A 24,445-nucleotide genomic window follows, 5' to 3' on the forward strand; every position below is an offset into this window, starting at 1 on the left:
AAGCGTGTGTCCGAATGATATTGTGAGTGCAAGACACGCGCTTAAAAGCATGCTTCAAAGGCTCCAGTAGTGAGGTACGCAGAACATGGTAACGGTTTGCTAAAAGTCCCCATTAACGCACCCTTGTAGTGACCATTTCTACATTTTCTTGCAAAAATCAAATGTGGGGGCACTAAATGTATGCTGCAGATGGTATACACTCTCCAAGAAGACCACCACGATGGAAGCTGGTGTGACGTCCATGCTATGCCCTGTTTGATTGCTAAACCCAACGTTACTACAGTTGGGAGCAGGTAAAGAACCCAGAACAAGCTCCTTCCACAAAGCGCCCTGCACTCTTTTCACTTTAGCTGAGCAAACACTGCAGGGGGAACGAGTCCCTCCTTGCCTCCTCTGCAGCGTTCGCTCTGCTAAAATGGAAAGAACGGAGGGCTTTACGGCAGAAGCTGTTTCGTGGTTCTTAACCTTTCACTTACTGTCAGTGCTGTGTAAAGTACATCTACAAAGTACCTGAAGTAAAGTACAAAGTAAATTGGAGGTTATGCACTTCAAGTAAAGTAGTGAGTAGACCGAGTGCAATGTGCGTGAAGTACTATAAATACAAAAAAGTTAAGTACAAGTACATTTTATTGCCCTCTTTTGTTGTGTCCTTTGATTTCCTTATACAGTGTCTTTTTAAATTGGTATGCGTTGTCCCAGGGGTGATCGCGGTGCATCTGTGTCTCTCGGAAATGGCGGCGAATATTGGACAACGTCGAGTGGCTACAGAGTAATTATTTATCGAAATGGCGACATATTCAGATGCCCCTCCTACTTCTGATTTTGGTGGCACTTGCACTGGCTTGCGCCCAAGGGGGTGAAATGGGCTAGGAGAGATCATGACGTCAACCCCGTAACTTCCTCAAGCAATCCTCTCGTGGAGGAGTGTCCCCTCTTAATTTTCTAACATCGTCGCTTGCGCTGACTGAGCGAGAAGTAGCGAGATCTCAATGCTGGGAAAGCCGCCCCCCCCCCCAGTACAAACGGAGCGATGCGTCGTTTCCTTGCGTATCTGGTGAGTAGAATATCCATCCCAAAATTTCTTCAGAGTTGACAAAGCATCATTTTGCGATACAAATTTAGCAAGACCAAATTCGGGAGTGTACTTTAAGGTCAAAAATTGTACTTTCCTCGGAAAACACAGGAAAAAATACCTCAAGTATAGTACAAGTATATACTGAGACAATGTACTTCAAGTAAAGTACTAGTTTTCTAAACCTACCTGAAGTAGTATCTTAACTCCAATGTAGTTAAAAAAAATACTTCCCAACATTGCTGACTATAGATCAACTCAGTTGCACAACTCATATAGAAAGCGGTTGTCTCTAAACTCATAATGGTTTGGATGATAGGAGGCCAACCTTTGGGGGAGGGTGGCACTGCATGTGGAAACAGTGTCTGGGTTGTCCCACATAACTAAGTCGAAGTACAGTCGAATCTCGTTAATTCAAACTTGAAGGGGACCGAAACTTTGTTTGAATAAAGCAAAGTTTGAATTACCGGGAGTTTCCTCCCATAGAGACGCATAGGATGGAACCCACATGTTAGTTTGAATTATCCACAAGTTTGAATTAAGAGAGTTTGAATTAATGAGAGTCGACTGTACTGTTGTTGCGTGAACCTGACATTGTGAAGGTGTGCTTCATGAGAAAAATCTATACAATTTGGAGATAATATGGCTGCAAGCAATATAAAAAGAAAATTAGGCAAAATTAAAAATTAAAATAGTGCCAAAGGGACATGAGACAAGTAGTAGTAGACAGCACCTGTCCTTTCTACCTCGTGTCCAGTGTCTTACTTGTGAGATTTTAATTTTGCATCATGATAAAATAACTAGGTCAGCAAAATACTCTATTAAAGTATAAAAGAAATCCAAGAAAGATATCCTACCCTCCCCATGATGGTACCCTTCACTGTCGTCCGAGTCGGATTCGACCCTCTTGTGCGTTCTCCTTCGTGTCCGCGGCGGAGCGTCAGACTCAAGGTTCGACGTATGCTCTGCCTGATCCAGCCTTGCGAGGGCCTGCTCTAGGGTATCTAAATGACGAGGAATTGTATGAATATCGGGGTCACATTAAATTACAGTTATGTGCTTACAGTATGAATGAATAATTTTGACTCTCAGTGCTTTCCAATCGGGGGTTATGGCCTCGTTTCTCCTAACCGCATTCACAATCTCCAGTTTGGTGGTGTAGGGGGGCCAATGGCACCACAGCAGGTTCTCCGACTTTTCGAGCCACCAATCGGGCACAGCATACGTGCTGCTGTCAGCTAGAAACTCAACGACATGGTACCTGTAAGTGAAGTGAAAGTGAAAGTTTATTGGGATTGTCACGGGCCAAGCCCGGTAGGGAGGTAGTGGCAAAAGGCATTTCTGCCTGACTGGGCCTCTACCCCCCACAGTTTACAGAAGTGCAAAAGGTGGCACGGTATACAGCATTGTTAGCATTCTTTTCTGCCTAAATATACATGCCTGTGTATGTAAAATACCATTTCATGCAACACATAAAACAAAAACATAAAATCTGTGTAAAAGTATTTAAAAACATGTATACTTTTTTTTAGCAGAGTAAATTAAATAATAGCACCAAGTCTCGCTTTACTTTCAAGTTGCACACATGGATCACTTGAGAGCAATGGCACAGTTTAAAAAAAAAATAAAAGATTAACAGTTCCAAAAAAAAAAGTTTGGTGTAAAATCAGATTTTTCTTTTTATATATAGCAGGCAAACAAAAGGTATTATGTAGAATGCGATTATTTCCCTCAAACTGTTTCCATCATACGCTCCCCATTAACTACTTTTAAATCACTCACTGTGCACTCAGGGCATTGAATTTGGACACTGCAAATGCTAGTAATCTCAGTGGGAAATTTTCAAGACAAGGAAAAACTGCTTTTTGCATGGGCTTTGTTCATTCTATTCTATACACATTTAGTTTGAGTAATATGTGAAAAGCAGATCATATGCACAAATTTAATCTAGAACCATACACAAAGTGCCATTGAAACATAGCCGCTGGTTATATCTCGAAATGCGCGCTTAGCACATCAAAAACCTCTATTAGGCTTTTATAATGTAGGCCTACATTAACCATGCATTAGAGTTGCTCCTCTCTGCCAAAGGTTTTTAGACTTGGCAGTTTTTTTAAAAAATCTATTTTGAAATTGTGTCCAGAAAAATAAAAATGCATGCTCTTTGAGGATTAAGGAAAGGAAGGCTCAGGCACCAGGTGTTTTTTCCTTTCTCATCCAGAGCCATACATGTATGTATACATACCATTCGTGTGTGTGTGTAGGGGACTTTTATAGAGCGACACCCGGCACGGCTGTTCACCAACACTGCCGTAAGGCCGCATATGCGCAGTAGCTACGTGGGCAGAAGCAACCAGGCTCTCTGTTTTCGCCATTGCGTTGTGTGGAGTGTGCTCGTTGTTGACGTTGTAGAGGCGCTTCTAGATTTATTTGTGTGTCATACATCCTGTCAACATGTCGTATATTATGCCCGACTATTTGAGCTCGCTACCCGACCTTGAACGGTAGTGGTGTCAAGACAAACTGTGTGGATGGCATTGCCTTCCAATGATCCATACGCCGTAAACAAGACCTGCTGGACTTCCCACGTGAAGTTACTGGCACCGACATCAATGGCTCACGTCTGTTATATATTGATTGTTATCGATTGAATCAGACCCCGACCCATGGATTCAGACGGGCCGCAACATGTGTGTGTCCCACACAGCTAGGCCTGACTTTTTATTCACGAGGGCAAACCGCCACTAAGAGGGCGCCACTAACATGTCGATATATATATATAACATGCCGCCACACAAGTAACAAATGCACAAAAATAAAATGTCCGACTGGGTTTAGTACAAGAACCTTGATGGAATCTTCACAGGTCTTCCTGAGCGAGTCTGGCGGGGTTGAGCTTGTGGTGGCGAGTCTGTTGCATTGGACTGACGAAGGGAGGTGCTGGCAGTGGGCGAGGAGTCTAGAGGATAGTAGTCCTCAGCCGTCAGTCGGGGTTTCCTCGGGTCAGCTTTCCGGTTGGGCTTGGGCTCTCTGGAGTCGATTCTCACACGAAGGTGATGGCGGTTACGTGCGTAGCTCTGGCCATCTGGCGATGTCACCTGGTATCTTCGTGGAGCTGGACCCACCTGTGTCACAACTGCTTTTCTCCAACTTTTTCCATGCCAAAACCAAAATGGCTGGTTCTTCTGAAAAGGAGGCATCTCTTTCGCATGCTGATCCGCATGTTTATGCTGTGCACGCTGCCTTGCTTGAGGCTGCTTGGAGAATGACTTGTGTGGATAGTGTGGCAGCAAGCTGCTTGGACAGGCTGGTAATAAAGTCCTTATTCTTCTTCCCATCAACATTTCTGCCGGAGATGGAAGACCGTTACTTGGCGTTGCTCTGTAGGTCATCAACACTAGTGCCAAGTCCTTTCCTTCGGAGAGAGCCTTAGTCATTGTGGCCTTGATGGTTTGTATTGTCCGTTCTGCTTGTCCATTGGACCTCGGAAAGAGTGGTGACGATGGGTTGTGGACGATATCCCACTCCTTGTTGAAGCTTCTATACTCCACAGAAACAAATGGGGGGCCTTGGTCACTGACAGCTTCACTTGGTGTGCCGTGGCGCGCATACAGCTCCTTGAGCACTGATATAAGAGCAGATGCCGTTGTAGTCGACATTTTCTTGACTTCCACAAACTTCGAGTAATAATCTACCACAAGCAAATAAGTGGTGCCACCGTGGTAGAAGAAATCCATGGCTACTTTCTCCCATGGGCGTATTGGCAAGTCTCGGTCAAGAAGTGGTTCTCTTTGATTTGCTCCTTGGTGGCGTTGACAAACTTCACAGCTGCTGATCAGCTCCTCGATGTCCTGGTTTATCCTAGGCCAGAAGACGCTTTGGGAAGCCAGGTTTTTGCATGCGACAATGCCGCGATGGGTCATGTGAAGTCTAGAGATCACATCCTTCTTGCATGCTTCTGGCACTACTAGTCGTTCGCCATAGCAGATGAAGCCATCGGTTATGTAGAGCTCACTTCTTCTTGAGTAGAAGGGTCTGACTGACGGGTGGACCTTTGAGATTTTATTTGGCCAACCGTGCTCGATGTAGGTCGTTACACGCTTCAAGACCTCATCTGCTGCCGTGCTAGCTTGGATTTCAGCCAGCTTTGCTGTGGATGCGTGAACCAATGTGCAGACCAGGACACCATGTTCCTCGTCTACTGTCTTGATGGTCTGCGCTGGATTAGGTGCACGAGACAGTGTGTCAGCAACTGTCAAGTGTTTTCCAGGCACATGGACTAGCTTCACCGTGAAACGCTGGATACGAAGGAGCAAGCGTTGGAGTCTGGGGGAGATTTTGTAGAATTCCTTTTGGTGCAAGCCGATGAGGGGCTTGTGATCAGTCTCCACCACGACGCTTCGACCACAGATGTAGTAGTAGAACTGCTCACACGCAAACACTACGGCCAACAGTTCCTTTTCTATTTGCGCGTAGCGCTGCTGTGCCGGCGTTAGTGCTGCTGATGCGTATGCCACTGGATGTCCGTCCTGCAGAAGGATGCTGCCAATTCCATATGAGCTGGCTTCGGTTGATATCACAATTGGTCGCGCAGCATTAAAGTAATGCAACACTGGAGCAGTGGTCAGGTTGTCTTTGATCTCAATGAATGCATTGGACATCTTGCGAGTCCAGTGCCATGCCACGTCGGACTTCAGGAGCTCACGCAGAGGTTGCGTCTCTGTTGAGAAGTTTGGAATAAACTTCATAAGGTATGTTGCCATTCCGAGAAATCGCAGGAGCTCTGCCTTGTCATTTGGTGGTTGTAAGGCCTGGATTGCCTTTACCTTTTCAGGGTCAGGAGCAATGCCTTCTCGGATAAGCTGGTGACCAAGGTAGGTTACTGTAGACAGACCCAGCTTGAGCTTGTCCTTGTTTAGCTTCAGATTGTTGTTGCGTGCTATTTCAAGCACCTTTCGCAGATGGGTTGCATGGTCACTCTGTGTTCTAGAGGCTACCAAGATGTCGTCAAAGTACGGCATCACAATGGTTTGGCGCTCGAAGATTCTGTCAATGGCTTGCTGAAAGAGCTCTGGAGCTGTGCTGAGTCCAAACGGAACTCTGAGGAACCTGTACCGACCCCAAGGTGTTGCAAATGTGCACAGGTACGAGCTCTCTTCATCAAGAGCCAGCTGCCAAAATGCACTTTTGGCATCAAGCACTGAAAACAGAGTGCACCCAGATAGCCGCGCAGAGAGTTCTTCTGGAACTGGAATGCGGTAGTGCTGCCGCTTAACTGCTGCATTTAGGTTTCTTGGATCCAGACAGATCCGCACATTTCCATCTTTCTTTGTGATGATGACAATGGGATGAACCCAGTCAGTTGGTTCTGTCACGGCCTTGATAATGCCATTGTCCTGCATTCTTGTGAGCTCGGCCTTCACAGTTTCTTCGAGTGCACTTGGCACCCGGCGAGGGGCAGTCACCGTAGGCTTTACATCCGGTTTCAGGCGAATGCTGTATTCTCCTGGGAGTTTGCCGAGTTGCGAAATCCCACTTCTGACACCATGTTATATATTGATTGTTATCGATTGAATCAGACCTAGACCCATGGATTCAGACGGGCCGCCAACATGTGTGTGTCCCACACAGCTAGGCCTGACTTTTTATTCACGAGGGCAAACTGCCACTAAGAGGGCGCCACTAACATGTCGATATATATATATATAACAACGTCGACGTTTATTCAGTTTTTTCGCCACGCCACTTCACAGCCCACATGGTGTAGGCGTACAGGTCTCGAGGCACACAATTACTTTGAGCCCCTTTCCGCGCTGCCGGTGGGATCAGCAAACTGTGGGTCTGCAGAAGTGCATTTACTAATTGATTAAATACACACAGCGTCTTTAAGTCAAGGTATGATATTTTTCTTACCCTCATGACCACAAGGCACGACAAAAGGTAACGCTTTTTCTGTTCTGTCGCCGGTCACCTTCCACTTACTATAGCTGTGCTGTAGGTGTTACCGAAAGAAAGTAATGAAATATGTTACTCGTTACTTGCAAATAAAAGGAATGCATTACATCCATTGATGTGAAGTAACACACACGTCACTTATGCATTTTTTATTTATAACTTAACAATAGCGGTGCCTTTTTTTTTGTGCCAGCATTTTTTGACATTGGGACAAAGGGCAGGGCATTGTTTTTTTGTTTTTTTTTAAGTGGGACTTTTTGAATAGGGAAAAGACAAGCAAAACGTTGAAGGTAGGTGAAATGTAGTGCAACAATTAATGACTTGGCGCCTATACTTCATATCAGTTTAAGCCCAGACGCAGCCGATGCTACGAGCTAACGGGACAAATCAAGCAACGTCAAAAGAGGAAGTCACTGAACCTTTCTTGTTTATGATTCATTCATCGATGATAGAACAGATACAGAAACATGACAAACACCATGATGGTGCGCTTTTGATGCTATTCAATTAATCCCATCAGCTCGTAGCATCGGGCTGAACATGAAACGAAGCATGAAAGCAAGCGTGAAAAAGAATGACTTTTTCCAGGTCTTGGGGAGATTATATAATGATTAACATAACTATGCTACGCATTATTCTTTACTCTCCCAAAAAGTAAGGAGTATAAATGACTATGTTACAGAAAAAAATAATGCATTGCCGCCAACACTGGTAGCGAGCCACCGACGAGCGCTTGGTCGGTGCTTTGTGCGCGAACACCGTTGGAACAAAATCTGGGTGGTCTCAATGAGACAACGGTTTCCCTGCATATAAGCAAGCCTCGAGACGGAGATTGAAATGGAACCACACTTGCATTCAAGAAAGTGCTTGCCACACAAACGGTCGTCCTCGTCCCAAGACCATTCTTTTCGATCCGCGGATATTACCACCTTCTACACCTTTCAGAGTCAGCCGAGAACTTGTGGAAGCTCACTCCGAGGAATTTTCTGTACCTTTCGATGCAATTAACAGCTACACAGCTTTGCCGCATGTTGAAATGCTACGACATCCATGCAAAACGCGCGCCCTTCTGCCACCCAGCTCCGGCGCGATCACAGCACCTCTGCAGCTCCGCGATGTCAAGCCCGACACGTGGGCTTGATGTCACGGAGCTGCGGCGGGCCAGTGCTGTTACCTTAGCAAGAAAGTCGCCAAATTTAGTGCGTTTTCAGTCGTCCTAACGACTTTTCTGTCTTTTTGGAGTCTTGGTAACTTTACTAAGGACTTTTATTTTTTTTTTACAGTTAGGTAAATTGTTGTTACTAAAGCTACATAGAGCCTCTCCAGTGGCTTTCAGATGACTGCTCCGGACGTCACTCATTTTTTTTTCCTCCTGTTGAGGGTGAGGGTGATGAGAGGTAGCGGTCATGCAAAGACATTCTCAAACCACGATAGAACCACTCCCCTTTTCAGGGATTATGTAGCAGGTGTTTGTAAAATCCTTTTTGAACGTCGCAAAAAAAAAAAAACTGCAGGTATTGACGCGAGCAGCTTTGTTTGACAAGTTATGGAACAAACCTGCTCACGACGGTTAAACTCCAGGACAACTTCAGTGCGGTTATCGAAGATAACCCCCCTTTGAGGATGAGGGTTTATAAAAAAACTGGTAGCTACATGAATTCAATGCAGTCTTTTGCTGTTTTGCTCCTGGTTCAGGATCTTCTCGCTAACGCCTTGGCGAGCTTGTTGGGAATGGGACGGCCGGCGGTTAGTTTCCGCAAATAACACAAGCGTTGAGGTTTGCCAACTTGCTGGACCTAGCGTTATTATGCCTCCCAAGTACAATCACCACTGTAGAAAAAGTTGGCAGTCTTCACCCGAGTTTAAAGGCTGGTTACGTTCTGTGGAAAACAAAAGCACAAAACCATCCTGTGCCTATTGTGGGAGCGAATTTTATGCGAAGCTTTCCGATATAAAAAAGTATGCCACCACCACCAAGCACTAGAAATCATCCAAACCGTACTACAGTTCTTAAGGGAAGAGGCTGCAGTTTCCAGCCACAACCGAGCCTTCTTGCGGCAAAAGTGAGGCCGGTTTCTGCCTGTTCATATGCGAGCATTAGCGATCCTCGCGACTGACCACCTGACAAAACTCTGCAAAAAACAGTTCATGGACGGCAAAAGCACAGCAGGCTTGTGCATGCAGCGAAACAAGTGCACGGAGATCATTGTGAACCTGTTCTCTCCGCACTTTGTAGAGCTCTTGGTGGCCGACATTGGGGACTCGAAATACAGCCCGATCAGCGATGAGGCTACAGATGTTTTCACTACCAAGTTGCTGGGTGTAGTGGTGCGGTACTTTAGTGCTGCACAGAAGAGCATTGTGAGAATATTCATGGCGTTAACCAAACTGGACGATGGCACGGCTGTGGCTATCATCAGGCGTTGAAAAGCCTCCTCATGCGCATGAGACTTGACATGAAGCGTCTCCTCAACATTGGAGTTGACAACGCTTTGGTGAACACGGACGTAAACGGTGTTTTCAAGACAATGAGGCGCGAGTGGCAACTCCTGAGCTTGATAATGGCAAGACATATGTGCCATTCGTTGCAATTGGCACTTTCCCACGCTGTTCAGGGAACGCTTCTGAGGAACGCAGACTTCTTGGTGCAAGAGGTTCAGCGCGCCAACAAGGCCTACGAGAGGAACGACGCAGATCCTGCGAGGCTTCTTGAAGACCTCACACTCCCGATAAAGACGGTATGTAGCAAAGTGCTCACTCCAACGGCGGACATCGATAGCCCATTGATGGCCACCTAGATCCCAAGCCGTACTTGGGATACGAGTTCGAGAAACTAGTGAGCACGCTGCCAGCTGTTCCTGAAGCCAACTTGGTACGCCAGCACTGCGTTGTATTCACAGTTAAGCTAACAGCTTTGGCTGGACCTACCATCGAACTACAAGATATTGCAGGCCATGGCATGGCTGTCTGTGGGAGCGTGCCTGCAAGTGCTCAAAGAACCTATTATGGAGCTGGCAGAACTTTTTGGTGTACAACCAAACAAGATAGATCTCGTGGACACCCAGTGGAAGATGCTAACCGTGGTGAGTGGGCGAGCACCACTGACACCATTGCGTTTTGGTCTGAGCTCCTTGCATACTGCGATGCAGCTGGCTCGAACCAGTTTCACGAACTCGCGCACCTAGCGATCATTGTGCTCTCCTCGCAACACTCAAACGCAGAGGTGTAAGAGTCTTTAGCCAACTGAGCGTTGTGAAAACAAAGCAGAGGAATTCTCTCAGCACTGGCAGTACAAATGCCATCTTGAGCGTTCGTAGTGGACTTTGCCGTCTTGGGAAGTGCTGCTATACTTATGACCCTCCCGACACAGTGACAAGTTGGAACCATGCAAGCGTACTCCTCAGCTTTTGCATCTGGAAACGGTGCATGTGCACAAAGCAATGGCGAGTCTGCAGACGAGGAAACATTGTGATATAGAACTGTTGCTCAATTTCTTGCGTATAATACATTTCAGCGACTTGAGTGAAATGTAGTTTCCAATAAAATTATTTCATATTCTATTGTTGACTAGCATTATTGTGTTAATATATTATATAAACATTAGGTATTATCTGTGAATGCAGTAGGCTGTTGCTGAAAGCAAAGTAACAAAGTAAAGCCAGTAAATCTCCCTCGGAAAGGCACCATGGGAAAGATTCACGCACGCCAAACGTTTCACTGCCTCGCGAACGTTTCGGAAATATTTTCATATTCCGATTGATCAGTTCATTCACCACTGGAGAAAGTAATTTAAAATATTGTTTCAAATAACAAAGCCCTTTGCGTGTCTTATGCAGTTGAAGAGCTAAAAATTAAGCAATTCCGGAAAAAAAACTCGTCATGATCATCACTCGACTTTCAGCTAAAACTGGTCAGACGGGGCAACGTTTCCAGCAATTTTGAGGTTGCTGGCGAGTTGTTCCCTAGCTTTTCCTAGATCGACGAGAACGAGTGAGCAACTCAGTTGAAGCGGCTGCAGCCAATCAGAGACGCAATATTTTCACGTGACACCCCTGTAGTGATGATGACAGCGATGACAGCTAAAGACTTAGTTCTGGTTTGAAATGGATCGTTGTCGGAAATAAACAGTTTCAGAAAATTGAGTTAGTATTCTCAACGCCGGTCAGAGATATAAGAACGCATTTTTAGCGCGTAGCTGGGCGTCTAAACAATGAAAGAAGAATCAAAGTTAATTATGATGATGATGATTGCAAGTCGGCCTCGCGCATAGAGATCATGCCTCGCGACTTTGCTCAAAATAAAGTTAACAGCACTGGCGGCGGCGCTGCGATCGCGCCGGGTGTAACGCCCCTCAATATTTTGAAAAAACAGAGGGACTTTAGCCGCTTTACCGGTGTGGGCAGAAGGCCGCATGTGGCATGTTTTGCATGGGTGTCATAGCATTTCAGCATGCCGCAAAGTTCTGCAGCTGTTAATCGCACTGAAAGATACAGAAAAAGTAGCGGAGTGAGTTTCCACAAGTTCCCGGCGGACTCTGAAAGGCGCAGAAAATGGATATCTGTGGATCAAAAAGAATGGTCGGCTCGCGAGGACGACCGTTTGTCACTTTCTTGAAGGCAAGCAAGCACTTTCTTGAAGGCAAGTGTGGCTCCATTTCAATCTCCGTCTCGAGGCTTGCTTATATGCATGCAGGGAAACCGTCGTCTCATTGAGACCACCCAGATTTTGTTCCAACGGTGTTCGCGCACGAAGCACGGGCCAGGCGCTCGTCGGCGGCAGGAAGTACAAAGCGTTACCTTTTGTCGCGCCTTGTGGTTATGATGGTAAGAAAAATCGCTGTGTCTAAAGGTACGTCGGACGTATCCGGATCTCAGAGTCTAAAGATACGTCGGACGGATCCGGAACTCGGAGTCTAAAGATACGTCGGACGTATCCGGATCCCAGAGTCTAAACATACGTCGGACGTAGCCGGCGAATGCCACCGGTCCGTCGGACGCACCCGCTGATGTATTTCGAGCTGTCCAAAAGCGCTCCGCGATCGCGAGTCGCGCTTTCTCGCACGCTCGCACTTGCATTTACATGATGATGATAGCTTTATTTTCAAAGGAAGACGACAATGGTTTTCGTTGCTCTGTTTTGCATTTACAACTTTAGGACTAGGTTAGAAAAAAAAAGTTTTGATGCTTGTTACAAATCAATCCAAATTCGGTTTTAACAGAAAAAGGTCAGTATTTTAGAGTAGTATCGCACGCCAAGGGGAGGATTTGTCAGCTTGTGACCCGGTGCGGCCTATCCACGTGACCGCGAAGTGTTCTGTTGACGAAAGCTTGACAGGTCAACATTAATGGGTATTTGTTTTCTGAATGAAATGATGTTCCCTTTCGTGATCCAGTCTTCGTGCTTAAAGTTTTTCTGTTTTCCTCTGGAGATCAGCTTTTGATTGTTTTCGTTGTATGCAAAGCGTTAAAATTTGCTTTCATTTTTTTTTTGCATAGGGGGAGGTCATATCTGTCTTTTTCAAAACTGTAGGGGTCATTCAGACAAACACCAAACCCTTTTTTTAACACGTCTCAGCCTTAACACCGAACTATAGTCATAAGTCAGTTTTAATCGTTTTAATGCTTGCGTGATGACCAATATTTCCGTAGGAAAATATTATTCTATGGCAGCTGCAATAGGGTAAGAACTGAGTCAATCGTAATTTTAGCCAAGAATAAAACACACTGCATGTTTTGCACGTCTGTACGAAACGAAACTTGTTTAGGTTCCGGGTTACGGGTACATCGGCCGATGCTCTCAAAACTCGACAGTTGAGCCGGTTGAGCTCGCCGTGCCGGTGTTCTGGGATCCCAATACGCCCGACGTATGTTTAAAGGCAGTGTCTATTCTCCCGGAAGCCGGAAGAATAATTTTTCCGCAATTCTACCTTGAGTCGCGCGCTAGGATGCTCGAGGGATTCATGTACCGCTGTTCGGTGGCAATCCGTTCATCGAACGACGTTTTATCGACAGATCGTTTCATCAAAAGTTCGTTACCACCTCGAATGAGCTACTTTTTCTAATGAGCCGCCTGTCTGGCGCCGCGAAGCGGCGTGGACGGGTAGTCGGCATAGATTAACGCGGGTCCCAGTGGTGCACGCGCGACGAAATTTCCGGATCCGTCCGACGTATCTTTAGACTCCGAGTTCCGGATCCGTCCGACGTATCTTTAGACTCTGGGATTCGGATACGTCCGACGTACCTTTAGACACAGCGAAGAAAAATATCATACCTTGACTCGAAGGACGCTGTGTGCATTTAATCAATTATAAAATACACTTCAGCAGACCCGCAGTCTGCTGATCCCGTTGGGTCAAAATATTAAAGAGACGACGACGTGGGCCGTCGATGTCGGTGGCAGCAACTTCATCTTGGAAGTCCAGCAGGCCTTGTTTACGGCGTACAGATCGTCGAAAGCAACGCCGTCCACGCACAGTTTGTCTCGATAGCGCTGCCGTTCAGGCTCGGGTAGCGAACTCAAATAGTCGGGCATAACATACGCTCTTCAATCCCAGTGCAACTGCATAGTCCACCAGGATCTGGTGTCATTAGCGACCTCAGTTCTCGCCACTCCATTGACACGTTCGGCTGTCTCCTCCGGCTGGCCGCCATAGCTGGCACGTAACGTTCACCCAACCTCCTTGGTTCACCCCCGGAAACATCCTTGATCCCCGGCCTGGTCGCTTCTGCCCAGTGTTGCCAACTACTTTTTAGACAGGGCGCTAAGCTGAGGTCAAAAAAGCGAAGTGATGTTTTTTACTGTTTTCTTTAAAGGAATTAAGCACTCAAGAAATGTTCCTCTCATGTCGGGTGGGAAATTTATTTAGCTATCGGCCCTGCTGAAGTACTTCTTAGCAGCATATCACAACGATCGTGTTAGAAAGTAGAAATTTCTATATGAAATTAAAGGGCGCCAGAGAAGTGACCTCCCGTACGCTTGGCAAAGTCGAATGCTGGGAACCACCTCAGGAAGCCGCGTAGACACGTTCATTGAAACAGATCTGGAATCAACAACGCTGAACTCGGGTGATCTCCATGAAGATGGCTTCTTTTCGGCACACATAATGGGAGCCCTAGGCACTCAATCAAGCTATATACTTATCGCATACTTTTTCACCGGTGTATTTATATTAAATACAAACGTGCGATTGTCACATAGACGACAAGGAAGAGAACGTCTCAAGAGACGTTCTCCTTCTCTTCCTTGTCGTCCTTCGACTATCGCACGTTTGTATTTTATATAAATATACCAGTCAAAAATTGTGGATCATATTCAGTCTACTTCTGAACACAACGGGTATATTTCAAATTTGGTTGAAATATCCCTTTAAAAAGCGAATTATTATCATTTTTTTTCCAACACGAAATTAAACTTTGCATTACCGAACAATCGTTTATTTTATGCCCAAATGCAGTCCTAGCTGTCCGAACTAGATGCTTAAGTTTCAGGACTAACCCTTATTATCTGAAAGTTTCAATGGGAAAATGGTGGCCAGTTTTATGTGACTGGCGCCATTCAACTGCATGTATTGCAAGAGGTTCATCGGCCGTTATTTTCTGACTAAAAATTTAAAAAATCGGTTAGTGATAGCAGCAGCATTTGAACCTTTTGTAGCAGGTTCTGTAGCATTCAAAATACTGGTATCGAGCAGTTGCTAACGATTTTAGAGCACAAAAATGGAAAAAAAGTGCTTGCATATTTAAATAAGTTTGTCTGTGATAATGATTGCCAGTTCCTCTGATAATGGAGCGTATTATCACATTGTGTGCTAAAAATAAATAAAATGCAAAAAAAAAAAGCTTTTTTTTTTTTTTTATAATAAGGTTTTGGTCAGAGCGGGGTCCATTTGAAACAGGTACTAAGAGGGTTGAAAAATAAATCACAGCACAGCCGTTCAGTTGCGATAAAGCCTCCCCTTCTATTCCCATTCTACACTCGGTAGTTTAATTGGCTTGTAAATATAATTTCTGCAAAATGCCAGCAAAAACCAGCATATCCGCTACACCAATAAAAACGCGTCCCCCACGTTTTATGAACCTGCCAGACCCAAAACTCTCAATATCAAAAACCACAAAAACTACCACTGACAAACATTATGAAAGCCTACACTTGTGCTTTAAATGGGACACTGCTCTTCAGTGGCGCTGGAACTAGTTAAATCAAAGTTCGCTGCTCGTTCATTCGACAGCTGCGCAAGAAACACCTTATTTACTAAAAAGAAAGACCAGTTTTTCTTTTTTCTTCCGCCTGTTTCCTTTTTCTTTCATTATTATTAGACATTAATCTGCAGTGAAGACAGAGAAGGTCGATCTGTAATAATCCTGAGAATGAATTTCGCGCCTATTGCGCTAGCCCCTCCAACAGGTCAGTCGCTGCTCCTAGCACTCCGGTGCAAAGCGGCGAAGCCCGACGCATGCACGGTCATGTGTGGCGAGATGTAGTGAAGGTTGACGGGAGCGGTGCAAGTGGCACGGTACTCTCCAGTCACGGCACGAAGGCATGTGGCAGACATGATAAGCAAGTGATTTCACCAGGAGCACAAGATCCTGGTTCCGTCTTATCACAGTATACGACCATCCTCCTATTTTGCAAAGTTTTCTCGAGACTTTTAGTTCCCGACCTCGCAGACATCGTCTGGTAATGTAGACGATGTCGACGATCAACTGGTCAGCGAATCAACCCGCCAGAGCGATTGATGAACATTCCCCACACTTCGTTGTACTTTTCTAACTAGGGCCGACCAATATTAAATTTTCCACCCATAATGGAGAGGTCCCGGGTTCGATACCCGGACCAGGCGGATTTTTTCGGTCGCGCACCAGTCACCTAGCTGCGTATAGAGATTTGTGTTCGTCCCTCTTGTTCCCCTTCTCCAGGCATTATTTTCGTCAATATTAAATTTTTTTCATATTTTGCTTTAGGCCCACCCTGGAGCAGTTATGGTGCAACTTTGAGCGAAAATGACGCTTTTTCACAAGATGTAGCAGACTTTCGTTCATGGCACAAATGGCGCAGCATTTTCATGACTGCGGTTTTAACTTAGAGAACGGACAGTTCAGAAACTTTGGTATTTGGTTCGGATTGCTAGGGCTACATTTGGCCGGATAATGGACGTTCGGTGATGCTAATTTTTTGTGGTACAAAAAGGAAAACAAAAAGATTTGTAATATTTTTTTAGAGTCCCTGTGGAGTCAGTTCTAGAAAGTCATACCCATAAACAATACTCACATTTTTCCGGACATTTGGAGACAGGCACAGGAATATCCTGTGATACAAAAATTTTAACGGCATTAATCACCGCAGGCTGAATAAATACATCGCGGTTGGGAGCGCCATTCTTTTAGATTACCGTCAGACGAAGCAGTTTTGCATTTTATGCCTAGCTATTTCGTTTTCAGGCACTGCAAGACACTGCAAAACCGAAATCGAAAATTTGAGGACGAAATAAAAAAATCTCGAGCGCCACTTAACGAATTCCCACGTTTAATAGTCACAAATTCAAGCAGACGCGACGCCGATCACTGAGGAACTCTTCTTTCGTGGTCGCTGTTCAAATTCTGCATTTCAATTAGTTTCAGATTCTCTCACGTATTTTACAAAGTTGCGCACGATGTCACAGCGTGTAAAGCGGGGGAAAACATTTCTGGGGCTAGATGGCCCTACAACGGGCTCTAAAGAAAATCTAATTTCTTTTCACACTGCACAGTCACCACGAGGGCGAGACTAGGTGATGGCATTGTTTTGTGAAAGCATCAGTGATAACACGTCTGAATCACAATCTCAAATTAAAAAAAAAAAAAAATCAAATTTTTGTGTTTTGTTTTTTAGTAGAGGGTTTGATCGAAAAATTAAACCCGGCTTCGCAGAGCGTCGAACCTCCGTGAGAATATATGTGACGCAAGCGGTGACGAGAAAATGCGAAAGGTTAAAAAAAGTTACTTAAATAATAATAAAAAGCCCATGGTTGTCTAATTTCGTCAAAAGAAATAACATTGTGAGCAACTGTGGCATTTATTTCTGTGAAACAAATTTGTCAGCAAGAAATATAATCTTGTCTTGTATCTTGTGACTTAATTTTCCTTATATGAAAACCAGATGCGCTCACAATATTTGTTTTGATGAAGTTTCACTAAAGCAGACATTGGCCCTTAAAGAAATAATTTTTTTTTTTTTTTTAGCTTTTTGATTTAGGTAATTTTACGTTCTTAACCTCTCGCATTTACTAATCACCGCTAGCGTCGCATATATTCTCACGGTCGTTCAACGCTCTGCAAAGCTGGGTTTAATTTTCTCGAACGAACCCTGTGCATTGAGCCACTGAAAGAAAATTGTATGTACTTAAAGAATCTCTTCCCTTGTATGATCCAGATAACGTAATTTTCTCAAAATGCGCATTTTATCATCACCGCTAGTGTCAGCTTTTCACCTAGTGTCAACGCTCTGCAGCCGGGTTTTATTTTCCCGATCGAACCCGGTATACACCGAGAGTCAAAGGGATTGATGGCTGTTTGAAGGGATCGCATAAATCAGTTTCTTAACGTATCGCTCTGTGATTTACCTCAGAGGTACATGAAGCGTGTGGAGCTTGGTTATAAAGATTTGACTAAACGAACATAACTAAGCAAAAAGTTGAAAATCACTATGGCTTCAGATTGCAGACGAGAAGCGTCCGATTGGCACAACAGCCGACAGACAGCGACATGCAAGATTGCACACGGTTAGCAGACCACAGAAAAATATTAATCAACATAGCAGGGACAAACACACGGACGAGAAGTCTCAAACACAGCTAAAAGATTTATTCAGTCCTTTTTCATATACTCTCGCCCCAGCCACCTGATAGGTGCATCCAGTATAAGCGACAAAGAAATAATAAAAATTTTCAACTTGTAAATTAAAAAAAAAAAAGATAGCGGGGACGCAGAACGAGAATGTGCGACGGTCACGCTTATATCCGGAATGTGTTGTATTGGAATGCCGACGGCAAAGCAATGTTTTTGCCCATACCGGAAGTGACGAAAATTAAGATGTCGGCGGCCTTTTGAAAAGAGTCTAACACAGCCACAAGGTCACCAACCATACAACTTGCCCTATGCAAACATACCCCAAAAGCCGGGGGACATCATAATTAAAATAAGAGCACCAACTTGACACAACAGAAGAAACAATTTCATTAGACGTTTTGCCTTCCATGCGGGATGCATCTTCAGTAGTTACAAAGCAAATGCAAGGTTCAATAAATAGCGTCGACTCGAGGTTGAACCTTGCATTTGCTTTGTAACTACTGAAGATGCATCCCGCATGGGAGGCGAAACATCTAACGAAATTGTTTTTTCTGTTGTGTCAAGTTGGTGCTCTTATTTTATTTAGAACTTGCATTTTGTGAGGACAGAATATACCAAGACACAAAAAGGTACAACCAGAACCAAACAAAGGGATGCCACCTCAACCAACAAAAACCTTCCCGACTGGAGCACTTAAAAAAGGTTATCTTTTGTGCAACTCCTGATCCTACACCCAAACCTAAATACAAAGACCAACACCCATATACAGCGATGGAAGCAAGTTTTAGCCTTTTGTAGCAGGTCTAGGAGCAGCGAAGATGCCCCTTTGTAGCAGCTTTGGGGCAGTAGAAGGTCTGCTTTGGAGCAGCCTAGGAGCAATAAAATTCGTGTTTTGTAGCAGTATGAGCTGATCACCCAGGTCAAACTTTGGGCTCTAAGCTCCAATGTGTTTTTCTAAATACAAATATATATATATATATCACAATAGAAAAGCATCTTCATGTGATGCTCCAGAACCATTTCCAAACATACCCTTTCCTTAGATATATTCCAGCCCATAGCATAAAAAGCGAACAGCATAATTACAATTTATCTGCGTGGCATCTGCTGACAACTGTTCTGGTAACGGGCTGCTTCCTCTTATGAATTTACAATAGAAGGCAGTCAACGAAACAGGTCCAACTTAACCCTCATGAAAACAAAACGTTGCGCATACTGAAATCACACATTTCATAAGTTGAAAACAAAACCATTTCAAGATGCAATAGCGTGGCACCCGAAATAAAGCCCAAAACTTGCTGACTAGTTTTCATTATTAGAAAATACAAACGTTCGAGGTCTCTATTTAGCGACATAAAAATATTCCAATACTCAACCGAGTACAAATCTACCCTATCTGATAAAAGGACAAATGCAAAATATGGGAAAAATATATGATACCATCCCTGCTCACACACACGTTTAATTACCCCTTACTGGAACAGGCATGACTGACTTGAATAAAAAAAAAAAGGCTTGTTTAGGAGTTTGATAAAAAAAAAACCTAGCAAGTAAGACCATCAAATGGAAGGTTTTTCTCATAAGTCAACTGCTTGGATGCTTTCTAGCACAACGGTTTAGAGCTTGCGTCACTCACCGGGACATTCCCACTGTTTTCCTTGTCCTCCCGCCGGCTTGGTGTTTGTGTGCCAACGCGAGTATTCGCCACAACGTCATTTACAAGAATGTTCACAGAGGAGGCAACCGATTATCCCTGTTACTGTTACGTTTACAGCACGAAGCAGAAGCGCGGAAGCGGTCTCAGCAACATGCGGAAAGAACTGAAAAAAAAAGTATGTCAAATGTCTGTTGAATTTTGCAAAGTAGTTATCACTTTCCCCAGAGATTAGATGACAGGTCAACACATGCCAGCAGGCTCTTAGGTACGCTTATATATCATAGTCCTGAAAAAACTGCCATCCCAAATGAAGATAAATGGAAATAAATGAAGATAAGTGAAAAAAAAGGGGGGGGGGGGGCTACAAGTTACGTGAAACAAACACTTTGACTTCAAAGTTTCGTATTTTTTTCCCTCACCACAGTTGGTTTCAAGCATCATGACTAACAACCATCAGCTGACCTGTACACTCACTGTCTTCTTATTAATGATACCACGAATAGCAGACAACAGTCACGGCGAACTCGTGTGTGCGACAAGTATGCGGGAATTCGCTATGAACTCCCCTGACACGGGTATGGCAGAACGCAGACTCAGCTCATTCGCACTTCACAGTGCGATATACACGCAATAAAGTCACTGGATCTGGGAAAGTAGCGCCATTGTCTTCCCATCTGCCAGCCAGACACGAACATACAGACGACAAAAGGCGCCGAAAAACAAGGACGAGAGGAGACTTAAACAAATCACTTATATAGCCTTGAAAAAAAAAAAAAACCTTCGTCACAACTAGGCAGAGTGTAGACCCGTTTTTAGAAAATCAAATTCTATTGTCGATGAGGTTATTGACGTGTCACTTGTGCACATCTTGCCCTTAGCTTTGATTTCAAGAGCCTCCTGGAGCTCCCTGGACATCTTATCTGGGTATCTGGCCAGAAATGTGTCTGTAAATGATGTCATTTGTCCTGTCATTTAAAGACAACATTTATGGCCAGACACCCAGATAAGATATCCAGGGAGCTCCAGGAGGCTTTTGAAATCGAAGCAAAGGGCAAGATGTGCACAAGTGACACGTCAATAACCTCATGGACAAAAGAATTTGATTTCCTAGAAACAGGTCTACACCGTGCCTAGTCGTGACAAAGGTTTTTTTTTTTCAAGGCTATATAAGGGATTCATTTTTTCATTAAATGTTAGTTCAAGTGTGCCAGCGTTTACGTCTTTCTCGTCCTTGTTTTTTTGGCGCCTATCTTCGATCATGAACCAACTGGCCCAAATTGCCATCTTAATCCTCTCAAGGTGATTGGCTTATTGCTGTTGGTTGCCATGGTGATAGCCACTTTGGTCCCTTTCAAAGCTTTGAAGCTTCGAAAGGGCCGTTAAAACCAGTTGCACCAAGATTGCCATGGAGCATCATCGACTGAAAGCGTTCCTCGGCCAATATAAGCCTCTTTGGCACTGTGTATACAATACCCTTATTACTCATGCTTATTTCCCCAGATCTCTTACAATTATGTTGCTCTTCTTGAGTGTTTCAAGAGAGTAAAATTATTTTTCAATGCCCCAAAGCATCGAACCTGTGTGTGATGGCACTACGAACATGTACGGCGTCACACACAGGTTCGATGCTTTGGGGCATTGAAAAATAATTTTACTCTCTTGAAACACTCAAGAAGAGCAACACAATTGTAAGAGATCTGGAGAAATAAGCATGAGTGATAAGTTCACTGTATGCACGGTGCCAAAGATGCTCATGTTGACCGAGGAACGCTTTCAGTCGATGATGCTCCATAGCGATCTTGGTGCAACTGGTTTTAACGGCCCTTTTGAAGCTTCAAAGCTTTGCAAGGGTCCAAAGTGGCAATCACCATGGCAACCAACAACAATGAGTCAATCACCTTGAGGTTTTGTCGTCTGTATGCTGGTATCTGTGTCCGGTCAACAGGTGGGAAGGCAATGGCATTACTTTCCCAGATCTAGTGACCTTACACGCAAGGACCCGCCACAAACTCGGGTGTCACAGAAACCCATGTTGCACGCAGATTGCAAAAAACAAAAACACGGGTACGAGTTAGGAATTTTCAAGTCACGGGAACGAATACACCGCAAATTCACGTGTCAAGGTAACGGTAAACACAACGAGGGAACCTGCGGCAATCATGCTTGTCACATACATCGTGCAGTTGATGAGATGAAAGAGGGAGTGGGCGTTCCTACAGGACTTTTGTGAATACGCAATTTAATGCGTGCGGTACAGTGAATACATGCGGCCATGCTCAACGCCTGTTACAGGTTTGCTGATATTAATAGCTTAAACAGAAACAAGTGCCGACCAAAGGATAGGTCCACGCCTCGGTGGAGTCTTGCCAATGAAGGGGAGTCCCACAGGTTTTCAACAAAACAAGTTTAATACAACTAAAAGTAAAAAAACAAAACACCACTAAAAAAAAAAGGATAACAACTGCCGAGTTGCGAAGACCAAGAGGACTCATACACACTTCACCCGGCCTGCACGGGCGGCGAAGATAAAAAGGAACACACAATGAATTAGTAAAAAACTCAAGTATACAGCTTACTACAATGCATTAAACATCTCTTACGTGGGAGCTTCCCCGAACTTCAAAAAAAAAAAAAAACTTAGGAGCTTAAATATTATCAAAAATAATACAGTCGGACACCTGTGAGAATAAAAATCAACTACGGAAATGCCGCTACCTTAATTACTATATAAAAGTAAATTCGAGGGAACGGGAAATCTCGTCTCAGTGTCCGGGAGTGACGGTCTTGCGAGGCGCCGCTCGATGGCGGAAGGAATGGTCCGGTGGTACCACGGTGGGTTGAGCGGCTTGAAGTGGCCACACAATCACACACACACATACACACACACTTCGTCGTCAAAGTCTTCCTTGGTCCAGACTTGGCCCACTACTGTTGTGCTCCACAGACCTGAGGCTAGGATTCTCCCTCTGTTGAGTTTCCCACTCGCACCACTCATCTTTTCTGCAAAAAGTCCCCCTCAACGGGCCCGCATTCTAGCACACAAACAAAAATCAAACCCCAGGACGCTGGCCTGCTAGTCCCCCCATCCTCCCCCAAAGACAACGTCGCTTCGTTTTTGGGGAAGCTGGGTCCCAGTCCCCACACACCGCGAATTTCGTGGAAGGATGCATCAGGCCAGGACAATGGATAGTGTAACACAGCCAGGTTTTGTGACACTGCCCCTCACTTAAGAAGGTTCACAGGTGAATGCTTAAAACTAAACTCTTCACAAAAACTTGGCAAACAAGCACACACACATGAAAAATCAAGAATACTTTACTAAGCAAACCAACCTGCGATATGTATGAGATATAGTCCTGCACACTCCAGCAAAGGGAAGTTTCCATATTTGGAGGATACAAACGAAGTATGGAGTAAACACAACTTACATATATCAGCTTAAGAAAGAAAAACAGTGCCTCATTAGTGAGGTGGACTTACAAGCGGCTTAGGATATCAGCACCCACATTTTCGCTGCCCTTTATATGTTTGATTGTGAAAGGAAATTTCTGCAACAGGAGGCTCCACCTCAGCACTCTACTGTTCAGATGCTTCGCGTGATTTATGTACTTCAGCAGCTGGTGGTCGGTTTGTATGAAGAATTTTCTACCGTAAAGGTACGGACTGAATTTCTGCACTCCCCAGACCAATGCCAAGCACTCCCTTTCGATGGTGCTGTATGTGGCCTCACGAGCAAGCAGCCTCCGGCTCGCGTAAGCCACAGGATGTAAGCTGCTATCATGCTGCTGCAGTAACTCAGCTCAGAGACTTGTGTCGGAAGCATCGGTCCCGAGGACAAACTCTTTCCCAAAAATCTGGGAAATTCAGGATCGGCAGGTTAGCGATCCGTTCTTTCAGCTCATCGAACGCCAACTGAAGAGCGGTCCTCCACTCAACCCGATTCCTTTCCTTTTTCTTTGTAAGGTCCTTTAGTGGCCCACTGACCTTTGCATAAAGTCGGGAATAAAAAATTCCGGTAGTACCCCGTCAGTTCGATGAACGATCGCACGTGCCACTTGGTGGTCGGCACACTTGCCTTCTTGATTTTGTCGCGTCTTTTAAAGGAGGGAGAGCTGTCCCTGTCCAATGCAGCGACCCAGGAAGTCAACCTGTACCATCCCAAACTCTCACTAGGTTGAGCGAATGGTCAATCCCACTGCTTGGATATGGCTGAACAGAGTCTGCAGTGCAGTGAGGTGTTGTTCTCAGCTGTCTGTGGTCACCAACAAATTGTCCTAGTAACGGGCCATGTCTGGGATTCCATCCACCACCTTCCGCATCAGTTTAGCAAATATTGCCGGAGCGGTCTTGACTCCAAACGGCATGTACCGAAAATGGTACAGAAGTCGTTGAAAATGCGGTCTTGGGCTGAGAAGCATCGCTGAGTGGGATCTACCAGTAGCCCTTGACAAAATCCATCTTTGAGAAATTGCGCTTGTTTCCGACGGCGGCAAAAACTGTGTCGACTCATGGCACGGGTTCGAAGTCTGGGACCAAGGTGCCGTTTAGAAGTCTGAAGTCAATGCACAGCCGATTTGTCTCGTCTGGCTTCTTGGCGAGCAGAACGGGTGCGTTTTATGCAGAGCTGGATTTTTTTATTATCGCGAGCCTCATCATTTCCTGCCTCTTCCTCAACCTTCGTCTGGGTCGCGAATGGCAGTGGGTATTGTCGCACGTAGATATTGGTATTGTATTGTCAGTACAATACAATACCAATAGTCAGTGGGTATTATCAGTAGTCTATTTCAGCTCCCACTGTATCCATGTGGTTTTTCCTGGAACGTCTGAAAAAATGACCTTGTGACTGCGCATTACGCGGTCGAGCTGCGATTTATGCTCAGAACTGATCCTCAATGAAACCCTCACGTCTCCGAGACCTTTCTCTGGAATGCTGGAAGA

General features: G+C 44.8%; 2 protein-coding genes across 2 annotated transcripts; one reads left to right on the forward strand and one right to left on the reverse strand.

Moving 5' to 3' along the window:
* Positions 1–3,932: 3,932 nt before the first annotated feature.
* LOC120849853 (uncharacterized protein K02A2.6-like) lies at positions 3,933–6,093 on the reverse strand. The gene is made up of 4 exons (XM_040222108.1): positions 5,899–6,093; positions 4,443–5,286; positions 4,198–4,257; positions 3,933–4,012 (listed from the first exon to the last, which is right to left on the reverse strand). The coding sequence occupies exons 1-4, from the start codon at positions 6,091–6,093 to the stop codon at positions 3,933–3,935; spliced, it is 1,179 nt and encodes a 392-aa protein (XP_040078042.1).
* A 3,022-nt stretch (positions 6,094–9,115) lies between these two features.
* LOC120849852 lies at positions 9,116–9,454 on the forward strand. The gene has a single exon (XM_040222107.1). The coding sequence runs from the start codon at positions 9,116–9,118 to the stop codon at positions 9,452–9,454; it is 339 nt and encodes a 112-aa protein (XP_040078041.1).
* The last annotated feature ends 14,991 nt before the right edge of the window (positions 9,455–24,445 follow it).

The sequence above is a fragment of the Ixodes scapularis genome, unplaced genomic scaffold (assembly GCF_016920785.2).
Source record: "Ixodes scapularis isolate PalLabHiFi unplaced genomic scaffold, ASM1692078v2 PGA_scaffold13__105_contigs__length_92229423, whole genome shotgun sequence".
Taxonomy (NCBI): domain Eukaryota; kingdom Metazoa; phylum Arthropoda; class Arachnida; order Ixodida; family Ixodidae; genus Ixodes; species Ixodes scapularis.

Excerpts from the sequence above, each read along its gene's own strand:
- LOC120849853 (XM_040222108.1), bottom strand. The coding sequence starts at position 6,093 with ATGCCGTACTTTGACGACATCTTGGTAGCCTCTAGAACACAGAGTGAC. Across the intron at positions 4,258-4,442 it reads GACCTACAGAGCAACGCCAA|AAGAACCAGCCATTTTGGTT; the intron begins GTAACGGTCTTC and ends CCTCCTTTTCAG. Across the intron at positions 4,013-4,197 it reads GAAAAGCAGTTGTGACACAG|CACCTCCCTTCGTCAGTCCA; the intron begins GTGGGTCCAGCT and ends GCCCACTGCCAG.
- LOC120849852 (XM_040222107.1), top strand. The coding sequence starts at position 9,116 with ATGCGAGCATTAGCGATCCTCGCGACTGACCACCTGACAAAACTCTGC.